Raw genomic sequence first — 15,746 nt, forward strand, 5'->3', positions numbered from 1 at the left:
TAAATTCAACAAAAACAAATTGAATACCACTGGGTGAGGTCCTGGGGAGTCAGCAGTGAACAAAACAAAGCCCTTTCTTCCAGAGAACTTCCATTCAATCAGAATGATAAAAGCTGGATTCCTGTTTTGGTGACATAACTTAAAATGTGGTAAATAACAAGAAAGTTCTCAATAGATTTGGGGTAGCAGAGAAGCAACTAATGGCAGCTGAAGGGCCAGAAAAAATGTGCTTGAGGTCCCTGAGATGGGCCCAGAGTTGGGGGGGGTGCCATGTGAACAAGTTAAGATCTTGTCACCCAGAGGCTGTGGTGGTGGCCAAGGGCCCCGCCTGTGGCCGATACAATGAACTATAGTATTGAGAGGATGAGCTCTGAAGCCAGCTGCTCCAGGTCACCTCCTGACCAGCACCCCCTGCTGTGGGCCCTTGGGCAACAACTCAGCCTCTCTGAACCTTAGCATCTATGAAATAGGGATGATATTACTAGTACCTACCTCATAGGGTTGTTTTGGTTGACAATAAGTAGTTAATGAGCCTGGACTCAGGGGGTGTTAGCTATGATTAATAGCCCAGTTTGGCTGGAACTCAGGGGGCAAGGAGCTGTGGAAGACACATCTGCCACGTTGAGTGGGAGCCAGGTCTAGAAAGGCCTTAAATGTGACAGCTAAGACATTTAGACTCAGCTCCTGTAGAAGCTGTCAGGGGAAGATTAATCTGACGGTGACTGGAGGAGAAAAGACTGCAGGGAAGTGGGCACAGGTTGGTAAATGGACCCATGTGGAGCTGTGAGGGACCCATCCGGGAACTAGGGCAGGGGCAACAGGAATGGAGAGGAAATAGCAGATGCAAAAGGATTATGGGGACAGAAAATTGGCTTGGGTGAAGTGAGAGCTGATGTGTGACAAAGGGTGATGCTGAGTATTGAGACAGGAAAGTCACAAAGGGAGCAGGCTTGGGAGGATGGCTGTTTGGATGATGAGTATGGTTTTCCCTGGGAGAAGTTGACTTTGTGGACCCTGAGGAGGAATGTGTAGGTGGTGCTGCCCAGGAGAGGGAATGGAGCTCTGGGGCTGGGGCGTGAGGTTGAAGCCAGAGGCGCAGGGCAGGGAGGGACAAGTAAAGTCTTGGGAATGGGGAGGAGCAGTTGAAGATGAGGGAAGGCAGAACCCAGGAAGACGCTTGGTAAGATTATGGTGGTGGGAAACCAGAGAAGGCGTCCCTGTGGATTGAACCTGGGGCATAGTGCTGGACCAGTGAGGCCCTTGGAAGACACTGGTGGCATGTGAAGGGACCAGGAAAAACATTCGAGATACAGAGAAGGGCAAGGAGAGATAAAGAGAACCAAAATAGGCTAGGGGACAGAGAGTAGAGCACAGGGGTGGGACCCATCATTTAAAAAACAAACAAAAAAAAACAAAACCCAAGGGCAAAAGAATGAACATAGGTGAATCTTTAGACACAATGATGAGTGACACAGGCCAGAGTATAAACGACTATGAGTCTATTTATATGAAGCTCAAAACAAGGCAAAACTGCTTTATGGTGATGAAAGTCAGGAAAGTATTTACTTGGGGGCAGTGAAGACAACTGGGAGGAGGCATAAGGGAGCCTTCAGGGGCGCTGGAATTGTTCTGTATCTCATGCAGCCATGACCTTAAGATCTGTACACCTTACTGGGTGGGTGTTACATCTCAACAAACAGACCAATTAATTAAGTTAAAGGAGAACATTCTCAAGGCTAGAGACTGGAGTCAGGTGTTACATTTTCTTTCTTCCTCTCCTTGGTATTAAGGGAAGGAAGGAGATGAATTTGTGCAGACTCTACAGGTGGGAGAGAGAAAAAAGGGAGTATCTCCAAGTTCCTGGGATGTTCCCTGGGATGCTGGGCTTGGAGAAGCAAGGTCTCAACTCAGGCATGGCGGGAAGTAAACGCTGCCCTTGGCTGAAGCTTCTCCTGTTAACATCTTTCAGATACGCATGAATTTCAGTAATGGATTTTAAACGTGCATAATATTTTAAAATGTGTTTTTCTTTATTATTAGTACCTTTTTGTGCAACAGTTTTAAAGGAACAGAGTATTAGAGTGAAGTGTCTACTTGGTGATCCATTTATTTCCTGTATATTATATATTTGTGTACGGATGTATTTCTGCTATTACAGCTGTAAAGATTTGTCCCTCCATGTTGTACATTGTTTCACGATGGGAGAGATTTTCAGTGTTTATGTTTCAGTATTCAAGATCGATACTAGTTTGTTCTCGTTCACTTCCTACACTACTTTTTCCTGAAATTCTTGGATATTCTGTCAGTTCTGTAGAGGGGGACAAAATAGCCATGATGGCAAAGAAGCAAATGCCTGCAAACGTCAGCCTTCACCAGCCACAGTCCAGGTGTCCAGGCAGCCTCGGCGCCGGCCTCCCAGGCCCCACCGTGCTTCCCGGTGCGGGCGGCACGAGGCTGGACAGTTCGTTTCCCACTGTGGTGTCTTCCTCCAGGTTGACTGTGAGCACAGGAGGACCTACCTATGCGCAGCCCCGGCACCGCATCCCTTGGTAAACATACGACTCGCTAATGCAAGGCCCGGGATCGGACCACCTACTAGTGGGAGAAATGCCACTACCGTGAGCCGCGGGCCCCAGTGGCCTAATGGATAAGGCACTGGCCTCCTAAGCCAGGGATTGTGGGTTCGAGTCCCACCTGGGGTAATAAAGTATTTTTAACATTTTTGCCCGGTGAAGAACTCTAGAGTCCATCCCACTGTGGTCGACAACATTAAAGACATACTTGGGCTCAGGTTTGTGGGCTGGAGACTGAAGGGTTTCCCAAAGCCAGAGCCTCTGGAGGTCCGCAAGTTTTTGCACAAGTCACAAGCCGAGGAGAGAGCAGGACTAAGGGTGCAGAATGTCAACAGACACGAAGCGGGTGGGGAAACACTAAACCCGGAGCCGAGGGGCAGGACGGGCAGACTACTAGGTTGCGAACGCGAGGACCGAGTAAGCTGTCTAGCCGGAGAAGGAAGGCAGGGTCCGCGGACGGCGCAGGCCAGGCCCTTGGATCCCTCCCTAGATCCCGCTGTTGGAACCCGGGAGGCCCGCGCGTTGCTGGCGCAAAAATTCCCGTAAGGTCTACTGATCTCAGCTCACCCCAGGTGGGACTCGAACCCACAATCCCTGGCTTAGGAGGCCAGTGCCTTATCCATTAGGCCACTGGGGCGCAATAACACAGTATAATCACGTGGTCCATGGTAATGCGCAGCCGCATGCGCACAGACCTCACACAGCCCCGCCACGCCGCCTGCGGGACCGCAGATCCCCAGAGTGCAGGTCCCTGGAAGCCAGCAGAACAACTGGAGGGTCCACCCGCCGGGCTACGCGAAAAGTTAAGAGTTCAAGGTGAGGCGACTGGACAGTCATCGGCGGGGAGCAGTTCCACGGAGTGGAGCTTGCTCCCCGGAAGGAGAGTGCGGAGCGGCCGGAAGGGCCAGGGAACGGAAACAACAGTGAGGGCAGAATGAACCCGCAAACGAAGCGGAGTAGGATGCCTGAGCCCCAAGCCGCCAAAGCCAAGAGATGCTTGTCCAAAACTAAGTCGACCACGAAGGGACTCGAACCCTCAATCTTCTGATCCGAAGTCAGACGCCTTATCCGTTAGGCCACGCGGTCATAACGCCCACTTGGCCGCAATGCGACAGTTAGGTACAGACCCCTCGGAGGTGGCGGCGCCGGCGACTGGAGCCAGAGAGGAGTGTGCGCTTTTGGCCATAGGGTGCGACCCGTGTGTCACGGAGGAAGAACCAATGTGCAGTCCCTGCGGGTGGCATCAACGCCGGTGCGGCTGTAGGTGACCAAATAAGTATACAGCTGCTTTCTAATTCGCGGTGAGGGCGCGTCTCCTAAAGAATAAGGCGTCCGACTTCGGATCAGAAGATTGAGGATTTGAGTCCCTTCGTGGTTAAAACTTTTTTTAATCTTGAGAGCAGGGTAGCACTCCTATACCGCAGCCAAATCCCAGTCATTACCCTCGTTTTAGAAACAGAGAGACCTGGTCCCCATACCTGTTCTCGTCACCTGGAGCGGGTAGGTACGGTTCGTGTCCAATCAGGTTTTGCACCTGAGAGCTTCTGGCTGACGTCATTACGCAGCCTTACGGCGTCATAGTTCAAGAGGCATGTGGTCGGGCGCCGTCTGCGTGAAGCCCCAGTGGCCTAATGGATAAGGCACTGGCCTCCTAAGCCAGGGATTGTGGGTTCGAGTCCCATCTGGGGTGAGGTGGTTTGATTGGTGACTTTTTTTTTTTCCTCTACCTCCCTGACAGGGTACAAAAATGCTGTGGCACATTTTGTCCCTTTAAGATCATTTTTGAGTGTGTGGATACTTCGGTTGCAATTAATTTGCCCTATCTTTTTGATCAAGCCTGGCTACACTTTGAAAGATAAACCGATATGAGGGCAAACGGGGCCCCGCTTCTTGCTGACTCTTTGGGTTGATATCTAAACAGTCACGTCGTCAAAGGGCTTTTCAAGCTACAACTCCACGTGCAAATGAAGCGAGCGTGTTCTGTGTGAGCCCACCGCTATGAACTTAAAAGCTGCCAAAATATTAGCCCCTGCCCCTCGCTACCCACCGAGCCTCCCACTGGAGATGGGCGGGCGAGGTGGGGGTGCTGCCCACCTCCCTGCCCTCAGTCCAGCCGTGGGGCTCTGTCCCCACTGAGACGGCACCCACCACACTGACCTGTGCTAAGACGAGGAGCGGTGCAAGGAAGCTCGTGTGTGCACGCGCACTGGACAGTGGGGACAATAGCTGCCAATCTCTTGTATCTGCCCGAGTCCTGCGGGAGAAAGATGGCACGCTCACATCGGGTGATCCCAGGAGTGTTTAAAAAGGAATGTTGGGAGAGAGTACGTTTGTAATTTTCACACTGCCGTGTGTGTGTGTGTGTGTGTGTGTGTGTGTGTGTATACGTATATGATTTATCCTTTAGTAAAATATTTAATTTTTTTCAATTGTACTATTGCAGCAAGAGGTGATTATTTCTTAAATTGAAGCCCTTAGCTACTGAGGAGCTATATGTGGGCTTTCCAGGTTGAGTATCCCACAGTATGTATGTGCACTTTCAGGTTACTGTATTTAATTGGTGAAAGGCCGTATTGTTCGTCAGATTTTCATAAGCCCTTGGCTCAAAAAAATTTTTTAAACCACTGTTCCTTGTACTTTTGAAAAAGACATAGCAAGCGAACTAGAAGTACAGAATCCTCCTCCCCCTTCTCCAGGGTCATCCAGAATCCTTCCTGTTCTCTCCGCTCTAAACCAGTCGCCAAGTTTTATGGATGCTACTTTTCAGCTGTGGCCCTGGCTCCCAAATCCCTGTGCCACGTGGCTGCAGCATCATGGGCCTGGCCTTCACCTCCGCTTCCCTTCAGCCTCAGTTCTCTCTAAAACCCTCCTCCAGGCCCCGCTTCAGTAGAGCTGACATTCAAGTGAGAGAGAAGATAGTAAACAAATAAACTAATAAACAAGGTGATCTCAAAATAAAGAGGGTGATGGAAAACTATCAGCTGAGTAGTCTGAGAAGGCTTCTGGGTACAGAACAGCAAACGTATCACTGGTAATGTCACCTTCAGAGGACTTCTTTAATATCTTGGCTGACACTACCTACCTGATAGTGTTGTTGTGAGGAGTAAATGAGATGCTATTTATGTAAAGTGATAAGAATAATGCCTGGAACATATTGTGTGCTTTATATGTCACAATCACCACCGTTTACTAAGACACTAGTTTGCTGCATTAATCGAGGTTTATGTGTGAGACTCTCCTAGCCAGATGTGAACCCCTGAAAGCTCAAATTGTATCTTACATTTCTTCTCCTTCATTCCTGAAGGAATTCATATTAAGATTCTTCTAAATGCCATGCACAGTGCTAAACTCTGGGAAATAGAAATATAACTAAGATAAAGGGCTGGCACTCAACAAAGAAACTTCTAGAATCCTCTAGATCTTTCTAAACTTCTAGGATGAGGAGCTGGGATAGCAAATGTCTGATGGTAAGGGTGGAGTAAGACGGGCAGTTAGCATTTTGCTATGGGTATAATGGAGGTGAAGGAACAATGTCCCAAGAGAGAACCCTGCAGTAAGGAAATTGCATTTGACCTTGTGAGTAGAGGGTTTTAAGCAGAGGAGTAAAATAACCATATCTGCGTTTTGAAAAGATCCCCTTGGCAGCACGGTGAAGAATGGATTAGAGGTGGGTGGGTGAGGGCGCAGGCAGGGAGACCACGTGGGGAGAGTATGCTCAGGGAGGAAATTACCGAAACCTGAACAGAGGCAACAGCAGGGACACCGAGACACCAAGTAAAGTAAAAACGGATGTTCAGGAAATGGAACCTGTGGGTCGTGGTTCCAGACTTCCGTGGGATGAAGGAGACAAGGAGGAGCCCAAGATGGTGCCCGGGATGTGGGGAACAATAGTGCCACACCCCAGGACCAACAGGGAAGCGGATCAGTTCAGGGCTGATTATCTCAAGTCCGAGATGCCTGCAGTGTCCTCAAGTTTATTCCCCCCGCCCCAAATCTGTCCATTTTTTTTCATCCTAATTTCTAGTTTCTTCTTTGGTGTTATGCTTAGAAAAATTCTCTCACCTGAAGATTATATAAATATTCACCTACTATTTTTCCTGTGGTTTCTTGTGGGTTTTTTCATCTGCAACTGTAAAGTTGCAGTAAGGATCTGTTCTTACTGTTTTACAAATATTTAAACACTTAGATCATCAGTGCCTTTCCTCAATGATTCAAAATGCTACTCAGATTATATACTAAATACTTGTATGCATATACAGTTGACTCCTGAACAGGGTAGGGGATGGGTTAGGGGCGCGGGCCCTCTGCGCAGCGGAAAATCTGCCTGTAACACAGTCAGCTCTCCTTATCCGAGGTGGGTTCCGAATCCTCGGCTTCAGCCAGGCTGGATCATGCAGTTCTGTAGTGTTTCCAATTCAAAAAAATCTGCGTTTCTGGGATTTCAAAATTGTAAAACAGATAAACAAGATTACACTGTATAGCACAGGGAAATATACACAAAATGTTATGATAAATCACAGAGAAAAAAATGTGACAATGAATGTGTATATGTCCATGTATGACTGAAAAATTGTACTGAACACTGGAATTTGACACAACACTGTAAAATGATTATGAATCAATAAAAATGTTAAAAAAAATCTGCGTTAAAGTGAACTTTGAACTGCAATTCAAACACCAGTTGTACAAGGGTAAACTGTGCTTAATCCTAATATGGTATGGACTTTTTCTGAACATTCTGTTCTGTTCCACTGATCTAGTTATTTTTAGCTTTTTATGCTACTTAATATGAGAGTACTAATTTATAACCCAATTTATTATTTTTTTCAGTATTTTCTGTTTTTCTTATCTTTATCTTCTGAGTTTTCTGTAATCACAACGTATTGTGTGATAAAATGGTTTTATATGACACAAATTAATGCCATCAGTTTGCTTTAGTATGAAATGTGCGGTTTTTTTTTTTCTTCCAAGCATTTTGTAATTACATATTTGGTTTCTCATTAATCTAAGATTGAGACGAGATCACGCACGTTCTGGGTGGTATGGCCGTAGACTAATCCAAGATTCAGGAGAGGGAGTTTCAGTTCCCAAGTGGCTGCATTTTTGTATTCTTTTATATTATTGTAGTTTATACTTTGACTATTAATTGTCAGTTTTATGTAATATTTGCTCTGGGATCAGTCAATGTATGTAGATTCTTTTTTTTTTTTAATTTGAAGTTTTCTTTATAGTCTAATATTTTATCAGTTTCCAGGTATTCTGTTTGTATGAAAGAATTTGGTCTATAAGCTGTTAAATGAGCCTTATTGTCTGCTACAATCTCATTTGTTTTGCAAATGTCAAAAAAGGAAGGTGTTTATCTTTACAAATTATGTTTCTAGCAATTTTTTTTGCTTTATATATTTTAATGCTATTTTTTTCAGTACAAGTTTCCAATTATTTTTTGTATATGGACAGTTCCCTTTATTAAGAACTACATCCCATTTCATATTTTTGCCTCAAATTCTACTTTGCTAGATAGTAATATTATAAATCTACATCTTTGCCCGTGCTTTAAAAATTCTTACTATGAAAATTTTCAAACATACGCAAAAACAGAGAATAGTAAATGAACCAACCTAGACCCATCAGTTACCAAGACTGTTGCGTTCTCTCCATTAATCCTTCTACCGTTTTCTTTTTCTGAAGTATTTTAAAACAATCCCAGACAGCACGTCGTTTTCTCCCTACATTAGTAATCATCTCCTGATATCTTTTTACAGTTGTCTGGTGCAAATCAGGATCCAAATAAGGTCCACGCACAGGATTTGGATGTTGGGTCTCTTTTTAACCTGAAGCTGCCCCTCCCATCCTGCCTCGCACCGCTGACTTGTTGGAAAAGAAAAGGTCAGTTTTCCTGTAAAACGTCCCACGTTTTGGATTTCTTCATGATGTCATTTAACTTGTTCCTCCATCCCAGATATTTCCTCTAAGTTGGAAGTAGTTTCGGTGTTTTTAAATTTTTTTTGGGGGGGGGCGGTGTAATTAGGTTCAACTGTTTATTACTCCTGAGGCAGGTACCGGGGGATTGAACCCCGGACTTTATGCATACTAGGCCCGCATTCTACCACTGAATTATACCCTCCCCCAGAGTTAGTTTTAATGCCTCGGTTAAGTTCAGGTTCAACTTTTTGGCAAAAAATACTTTCAGATGGTGCTGCTTATTTAATATAGGATGTGAGAAGTTACATAATATGGGCTTGGCATCAGGGGGTGACAGCCTGATCGCTGTCAAGTTCCTCACCAAACTTTCATGTAACAGTTTCATCCACTAACAATCCTCGTTCGAATAAACTACAGTTGCCCCTTGAACAACTTGGGGGTTAGGGCTGCCGACCCTCCTCACAGCTGAATAATCTGAGTATAACTTTACAGCTGGCGCTCCCGCATCAGTGGTTCCACACCCACAGATTCAACCAAGCTTGGGTTCAGTCAACCTCGGATGCTGTAGTCCTGTAGTACGTGTACTTACTGAAAAAAACCCGCATATAAATGGACCCACAGTTCAAAGATGTTCAGGATCAACTGTATTTCGTTAGAGGTTACAAAATAGTAATTTTTCAAAAAAATGTGACAATATATGTATGTTCATATATAACTGGAAAATTGTGCTCTACGCTGGAATTTGACACAACATTGTAAAATGACTATAACTCAATAAAAAATGTTTAAAAAAATAGTAATTTTTCTAATGTTACTTTTCTTTCCATGCTTATTAGCTGGAATAGTTTGTAAAGAACTTTCTCTCATTAACTAGGTCTGTTAGTATATCCTGAAATACAGTTGTTTAAATTAAGGCAGGATAAATGAATACTTTTTTTTCCTTCAATGCTAGTTTTTAGAGGATGGAGTTGGGACCTTTGATACATCCAATCTATTCTTTTTTAACCTTTTTTTTCTTAAAAGGATGGACAGCTTGTAGTTGGATTTTGAGTTGACTCAATTTGAAGTTTGCCTTCTAATAGGGGTCTTTAGTGATTCAGAATCATCCCAAGTGTCCAGTTCTGTACCTACGCTACTTCTGGTTTTGCTGATTTCTGTCTTTAACTGTTGACATACAGGATGTACCTTTTTTTCTCTCTAGTGATTTGAAAAGCATAACTCTCTTTTACTAGTGATTATCTTTAATGCATGCTCGATGCAGAAACTTCAAACAGTCCAGGATGTAAAGCTTCAAAGTGCCCCAATCCTTTCTAAATGCCTTGGACCCGAGAGCATGTTCTGTTTTTCACTGTTGTCTCTTCAGTAACTGTTCCAAAGGCTCTCCCTCAAATGCTCTTCCCTTGAACATGGGTTCTAACCACACTCCAAAAGAAAACTCAGTGGCTTTTTCTTAGATTTCCCGTGTTTTCACTGAATCCTTAGATCCTCAGCTAGATGACTCGGTACCAGTTCAGTGATTCACAGCCTTGGGGGAGGGAACATTTGGAAATACTCGTTTTTCTGTTTTAGGAATTAAAGGCCTTCTGGCACAGCTACGGCTGAACACCATGGATTATGTTATGACTAAAGCAGCTGTAAGCGGAACACGCCTTGCCCCTCAATTAGATTTGACCTTCAACCTGGCCCCTGCCCCTACAAATTAGGGGTGATGGTGCCAGGCTCTCCTCTACTTATGTCCTTTAGGGCTACAATACTTTCTCGAGTGTTATCAGTCACTGTTGACCTTCTCCAGTAAATTCCACCTGCAGTCTCTGGCAGAAGCATCAGTTATTGGCCTGTGCATGTCACCCTTCCCCTGGTAGGTTCTTCCTACAGGATTTAAGCCGTATCAAGTCCTGCATGTGCTATACCACCTTTTTACCTAAACACATCCCCGGTTCTCTCATTTAATTCTCATCACCATCCTGATGTTTGTAAATGAGAAAAGGAAAGCCCCAAGATGGTAAACAATTAGTCTAGAACCAGAAATCAAGCGGTCAAGGGCATAAGTGTTAGGCATACCAGGTCCCCTGACTTCAAGGCCAACAGAAATTTCTCCACCACCTCCTCTCTCTTTAAAGCACCTCTATTTCCTGGCATTGCTCAGGAGTCCTGCTAACTATAATAAATATGTAGGATTTCTTTTTAATGAGACAGTGGAATTAAAGTAATTTCCTATGTTCATAAACAAAGCTGTAAGAGGTTTTAACTTTGTGACAAAATTCCCTTTTATACCACATTTATACTGAAGGACTGAAGCACAGAAAAGTAGATCCCTACTGCCACTCAGTCTGCTGTAACACCTGCAATCTGGACCATCTATTCCTGTAACTTACTCATGGACACGTAGGAGGAAGCACTCCCTAGAATCAGTGGCTTGAAAGCAAAGAGAAAGTTCAAGGGAATCAGACGATGATTCCTCTTTATCCTATTCCAGGAAAATACGTCATCAGCCCTACTGTTACTTACGAAGATTTCAGCAGCCCCAGGGGCTCAGTAATTGGCTCCTACAGGACCCGCACACGCCTGTAGGCTCACCTTTCCATTCTAACAAAAAGACCACTTCCAGTGAGGTCGCCTCAGAGTTTTAACTCTCTCAACTACAAAGAAGCAGACACACACAGCACTATGTAATTATTTTTAATGTCCAGAGTTTGTAATTGGAGGGCCAGAGCTCTCTCCCAGACTCAAGTTTATAAATTCTCAATTGGCTTGTGAGGCCAGTAGGGGTACTTCTTCTTGTCTAACTTGGTTTCTGGGAAGACTTCATTCAAGTCCTCAATGGTCATCTGATCAAATGGAATTATGTTCTTCATCTTCTCCAGCTGAAAGAGGGGAAATGTGTTAAGATAGATGGGGCTGCAGAGACGCAGAGAAGCATCCAAGCAGGTTACTGCCACTCGGTGAAAGACGCGTGGCCATGAAAGAGAGAAGACATGTTAAAGACAACTATGACAGGCTCATCCTTACCTCCTTCTCATATTCCTCAATCCTGGTCTTTGAGAGAGACACAAACTCAGCACAACTTTTCACCTTTAAGAGAAGGGAGAAATTCGGTTTGCCTTGAGTTTGATAGGCCTGCAAGAGGCTCCATAGCTCTCCTCCTCACCTCGCTGCTGCTGCTCCACCTGAAAAATTCTGTTTGAAACCAAGCTGTATCATCCTGACCCTAAGGCTTCCAAGACCCGAGGAGCCCCAGAGCCCGTCCACGCTTTCCCGCTGGCTGTGGAGAGCACATGGCTCCCCTGACTAAGGCGGGGAGCTTGCCCTGCGAGGGAAACTACAGCTCCCTCTCCTGCCCACAAAGAAGCCCACACAGGAGAACCAGCTGCAGATGGCAGGACCAGGTTCTTCAGCAAGTGATTCCCCGATGCAACCTACAAAATGCCTGTGTCACAGACGCCTACTGAATGGTCAGGACAAGCCACGCGACCGCCCTCTTTGGTGGCGTCACCGCAGTTCCAGTGTCTGGCCTTCAGGACTTTCAAGCAAACAGGTATCTGACTACTGCCTTACACAATTTTCCTACCCAGTTCTGACTTTTTGATTGTTTTTTAACAGCTTTGTTGACATGTAACTGCCATACAATAAGATGCACATATTTCAAGAGTGCTGCTTGGTAAGTCTGATCTATGTATCCATCTGTGAAACCACCACAGCAAAGACAGTGAAATACTGATCACCCCCACCCCGAGACAACTACTGATGTTCAGTCACCAGAGATTTAGTTGCATTTCCTACAATTTTACAGACATGGAATCACACCATGTGTACTCCTTTGCTGGTTTCTTTCACTCACATAATTATTCTGCAGTTCGTCCATGTTACAGTGTTTATCAATAGTTCATTCCTTTTTATTGATCCTTTTAATTCGTTCTACCTTTACCTCACTAGTGGTAAAAACAGAGCTGTCAGGAACTGAGGGAATTTTAGAGTAAATAAGAAGTTCAACTACTTACATCTTCTTTTTCTTCAGCATCCACCTGGGCAGTATACTTATCCTCTGGCACCGGAACCTTCAGGGCCTTAAACTACAAACACAGGGACAGTGAGTTGTTGTTAATACAACCAGGAGCCCCCCAAAAGGGCTCAAAGCTGCTAATTGTATAGATCATATAAAAACAGTCTCCACCCCAAGAGGAAACCAGTGTGCATCTAGGGAGTTGCAGTGGACAGTCTTAGACTGCCACCGGGAGCTCAAGGTGCTTCTCTGCCCTTTCACTAACTGGAGACCTTGGACAATTCTTTTATTAGTAAGCTTCCATCTCTTTGCCTGAGGGCAAAGGACAGCTGGACTTGATGACTCCAAAGAACCCTTAAGTTCTAAAGAAATTCTGTTTTCTCTTTTAAATGAAACCCTAGGGGACTGACTGGCAGAAGTCACGTTTTCACAATGGAAATGGAGGAGAGATGGTCACCTTAGAAGACGGCTTAGCATTACAGCCCCAGCACTTAGCCCTGCACCTGGCACTGAGAAAGCCCTCGATAAATAAGGATCTGCTGAATGAACAAATAAACTTTGGATGTTGAAATTTAACATCAGAAGATAGGTGGATGAGAGATCACAGCTATAAGGGACAGTAAAAAAAGACAGCAGAGAAAAGAGAAAAACAGTAAAAGGGTAAGAAGATGTTAGTTTGTTCTAAAAGGAGACAGGTGGGTAGCTACGAAGTAACTCAGGCAGAGTTGGGCAGAAACATCCCACTCGACAGCCTCAGGCTCCCAGGTTAAGGCTCTACCGTGCTGTTCCTTTGGATAAGAAACCTGCCGCGTGCATAGACCCAGAATTCTCTGCACCTATTTACCATTTAAATTTGTCATCACAAGACCTTTGGCCACACCCATCTCTCCTGAGTTTCCTTTGGGATCTGAGTGGTACTACCATCCTTCTTTCCTCACTGTCATCCTGCATTTGTAATTATCCACCGTTCTGTCCCCACCTACGGCCATGTTACAAGACCAGTGCTTTACAGTTGCCTGAAGTCTCACCTTCTTCTCAAAGTCATCTACCAAGCCAGCCTTTGCCACATTGGCCCTGTAGTAAGCCCAGTCGATAGCAGGTGGATTCTCAGGTAGTGCAGCCAGCCTGCTCACGTGGAAAAGCAAAAGTGAAGATTATTCCATGAGCAAAGGAAAATTCACACAGTAATGCTCTGTTCCTTATTCCTAAGGCCTGGAGCTATCATCACACTCTTCTCCAGCAAGGAAATCATAGGTATGCAAAAAAAAAATTACTTTCATTTGGAAGATGCATCTGGGTTTTTATAATTTCTATCAGAAGAGCACCAGAAATTCATCTGTAACTCCAAAGCACATTTTGTTTCCACAGTAAGTGACAAGTTAAAAGGATCCTTCTCAGCAAGGTACTGACCTGGAGGTGAGGGTCTCATTCCAAGATTTCAGGGAGTTAGCAATGGCCTTCTGGTTTCGGGGTATGATCTCCCCAAAAGCTACCCAGTCAATGGCTTTTAGAGCAAGCTTCCGGCTAGCCATCTTGCGATCCTGGAAAATAAAACAGGTCAGATCAAAACAGGGCTCTTGGAAAGAATTCTCTGCAGGGCATCTTAGAAATACACAAGCCTTTAAGAAATAGATCAGCATCATATGAGTGGATATATTTGTCAACTAAAGGAATTAGGATTACTAAATCAGAAAAGGAAGACAGTTTAGCTTTTCAAATTCAAGGTGTGTAACTTGGCATATAAATATATTCTCTCCTCCCTTTATTCCCCAACTCCTAACTCATCCTTAAAAGCCCAGTTCTCCAGTGTTTGCACTCTATACCTTTGGAAATATTGCTAAAGTAATATTCATGCATTATATACAAGCTAAAAATTTAAATACAGTTCCACTCAGTTTGAATTTTATTACTGATACTCCAGTGCACAGAACCTGACACATACCCACATTTCAGCAAAACTTAGTTAAATAAAGCAGACTCAGACCAAAATTTCTTCATCTGAAAAGTGGGGATAAAAGCCCTTCTTACCTAAGAAGGCGATTAAAAATATCACATGTAATTGTGCATATCAATTTGCTCTACAATCTTATACTAACTTAAAAGGGCTCTCCACCTCCTACCTATTAGTTTGATAATACGTCTGCACCTCTGTATTCATGTCTGATTATCCCCTACATTAGCAGATACCCTGAGTATACTAGCAATACCCTTCAAAGAGTTATTCAATACATATGTGAATGTGAGAGAAGATGGAAAGTGATTACATTGAAAAAAAAACCCAAGACAGAATATGGGAAAATAAACTTAAAGGAAGATCAGCATCAGACATCAGGAAAAAGGCTGAAATGTCTAAGGTATTCACAAGCTATAGGGTGGATCACATGGGAGATGGAAGAAATCTTCCCCAGGCCCTTGAAAATGACACTTGTCCAACACCTGCCGTTTCCTTTCACTCTCTGGATAGCTTACGTTTCCAGGAGTAGAGGTGAGGAGCAGGTGACTTACGTACACCAGAGAAATAAGTGTCCTTATAGAGGTTTCTCCAAGCACCAGTAGCAGGTGGGCTTCATAAATGAAGGGATATTGTCTTTTATTTATTGCTGAATCCCCAGGGCCCAGAACAGATCTTGCACATAGATGCTCAATGAACATTTGTTGAGTGGGTAAATGAATCCTGCGCTTGAGAAACTTGAGAACTCCACATGCTCGAATGCTGGAACCCTCAGGAGGAGGGGAGAGTGCAGCCCTCCAGCCTGCTGGGTGTCACTCAGCAATGTTCTCCCGGCCTCCAAACCGGACTACTGAAGTCGCCCGCGCTGGAGGTGAACTGGACGAGACAAGGTTAGTGGAAGCACCTAAGTCAGATGAGGCGTCACTGACTGGCCCCTGCGACCTCAAGTTCGGGGAAGAGGAGAGGAAGGGAGCGCGGAGCAGCAGCTACACCCACAGGGACAGGCGTCCTCAGAACGGGAGCGACAAAGGTCAGGGCGAGATTTGGAGGCGGCAGAGCGGAGGAACCCGCTGGAATCAAGCCCAAGGCCCCAAACCCTACTCACCTTCACCGACCCCGGCTGCAGACAGTCCACAGCAGCGAGGAACGGAAGTGGGTCACCGGAAAGCCTCCCCTCAGCCAATCTCAAAGCCAAGGGGGCGGGCCCTGTTTCGCAGGTCAGCCAATACAGACAAGGACTGGTTCCGGAAATCCCTCCCCCGAAGGCGGTGCAGCGCCTCCACCGCGCGGGTCCCCGTGC

The 15,746-nt window shown here is 45.1% G+C and overlaps 1 protein-coding gene, 1 long non-coding RNA gene and 4 other non-coding genes across 6 annotated transcripts; 3 read left to right on the forward strand and 3 right to left on the reverse strand.

Annotated features, from left to right (window-relative positions):
- The first annotated feature begins 2,629 nt into the window (after window positions 1-2,629).
- On the forward strand, window positions 2,630-2,702 carry TRNAR-CCU (transfer RNA arginine (anticodon CCU)). The gene has a single exon. It is a non-coding gene; the product is annotated as a tRNA-Arg (tRNA).
- A 435-nt stretch (window positions 2,703-3,137) lies between these two features.
- TRNAR-CCU (transfer RNA arginine (anticodon CCU)) lies at window positions 3,138-3,210 on the reverse strand. Its single transcript has one exon. It is a non-coding gene; the product is annotated as a tRNA-Arg (tRNA).
- Window positions 3,211-3,261: 51 nt separating this feature from the next.
- Window positions 3,262-9,291, forward strand: LOC107033086 (uncharacterized). Its single transcript, XR_001458490.3, has 3 exons — window positions 3,262-3,389; window positions 8,336-8,459; window positions 8,988-9,291. It is a non-coding gene; the product is annotated as an uncharacterized lncRNA (long non-coding RNA).
- TRNAR-UCG (transfer RNA arginine (anticodon UCG)) lies at window positions 3,587-3,659 on the reverse strand. The gene has a single exon. It is a non-coding gene; the product is annotated as a tRNA-Arg (tRNA).
- On the forward strand, window positions 4,191-4,263 carry TRNAR-CCU (transfer RNA arginine (anticodon CCU)). Its single transcript has one exon. It is a non-coding gene; the product is annotated as a tRNA-Arg (tRNA).
- Window positions 9,292-11,158: 1,867 nt separating the features above from the next.
- ATP5PD (ATP synthase peripheral stalk subunit d) lies at window positions 11,159-15,670 on the reverse strand. Its single transcript, XM_006199371.4, has 6 exons — window positions 15,552-15,670; window positions 13,906-14,036; window positions 13,524-13,620; window positions 12,494-12,565; window positions 11,505-11,567; window positions 11,159-11,359 (listed from the first exon to the last, which is right to left on the reverse strand). Exons 2-6 carry the CDS (start codon window positions 14,025-14,027, stop codon window positions 11,228-11,230), a joined length of 486 nt encoding a protein of 161 aa, XP_006199433.1. The 5' UTR covers window positions 14,028-14,036; window positions 15,552-15,670; the 3' UTR covers window positions 11,159-11,227.
- Window positions 15,671-15,746: the final 76 nt, after the last annotated feature.

This window comes from Vicugna pacos, chromosome 16 (assembly GCF_048564905.1).
Source record: "Vicugna pacos chromosome 16, VicPac4, whole genome shotgun sequence".
Taxonomy (NCBI): Eukaryota; Metazoa; Chordata; class Mammalia; order Artiodactyla; family Camelidae; genus Vicugna; species Vicugna pacos.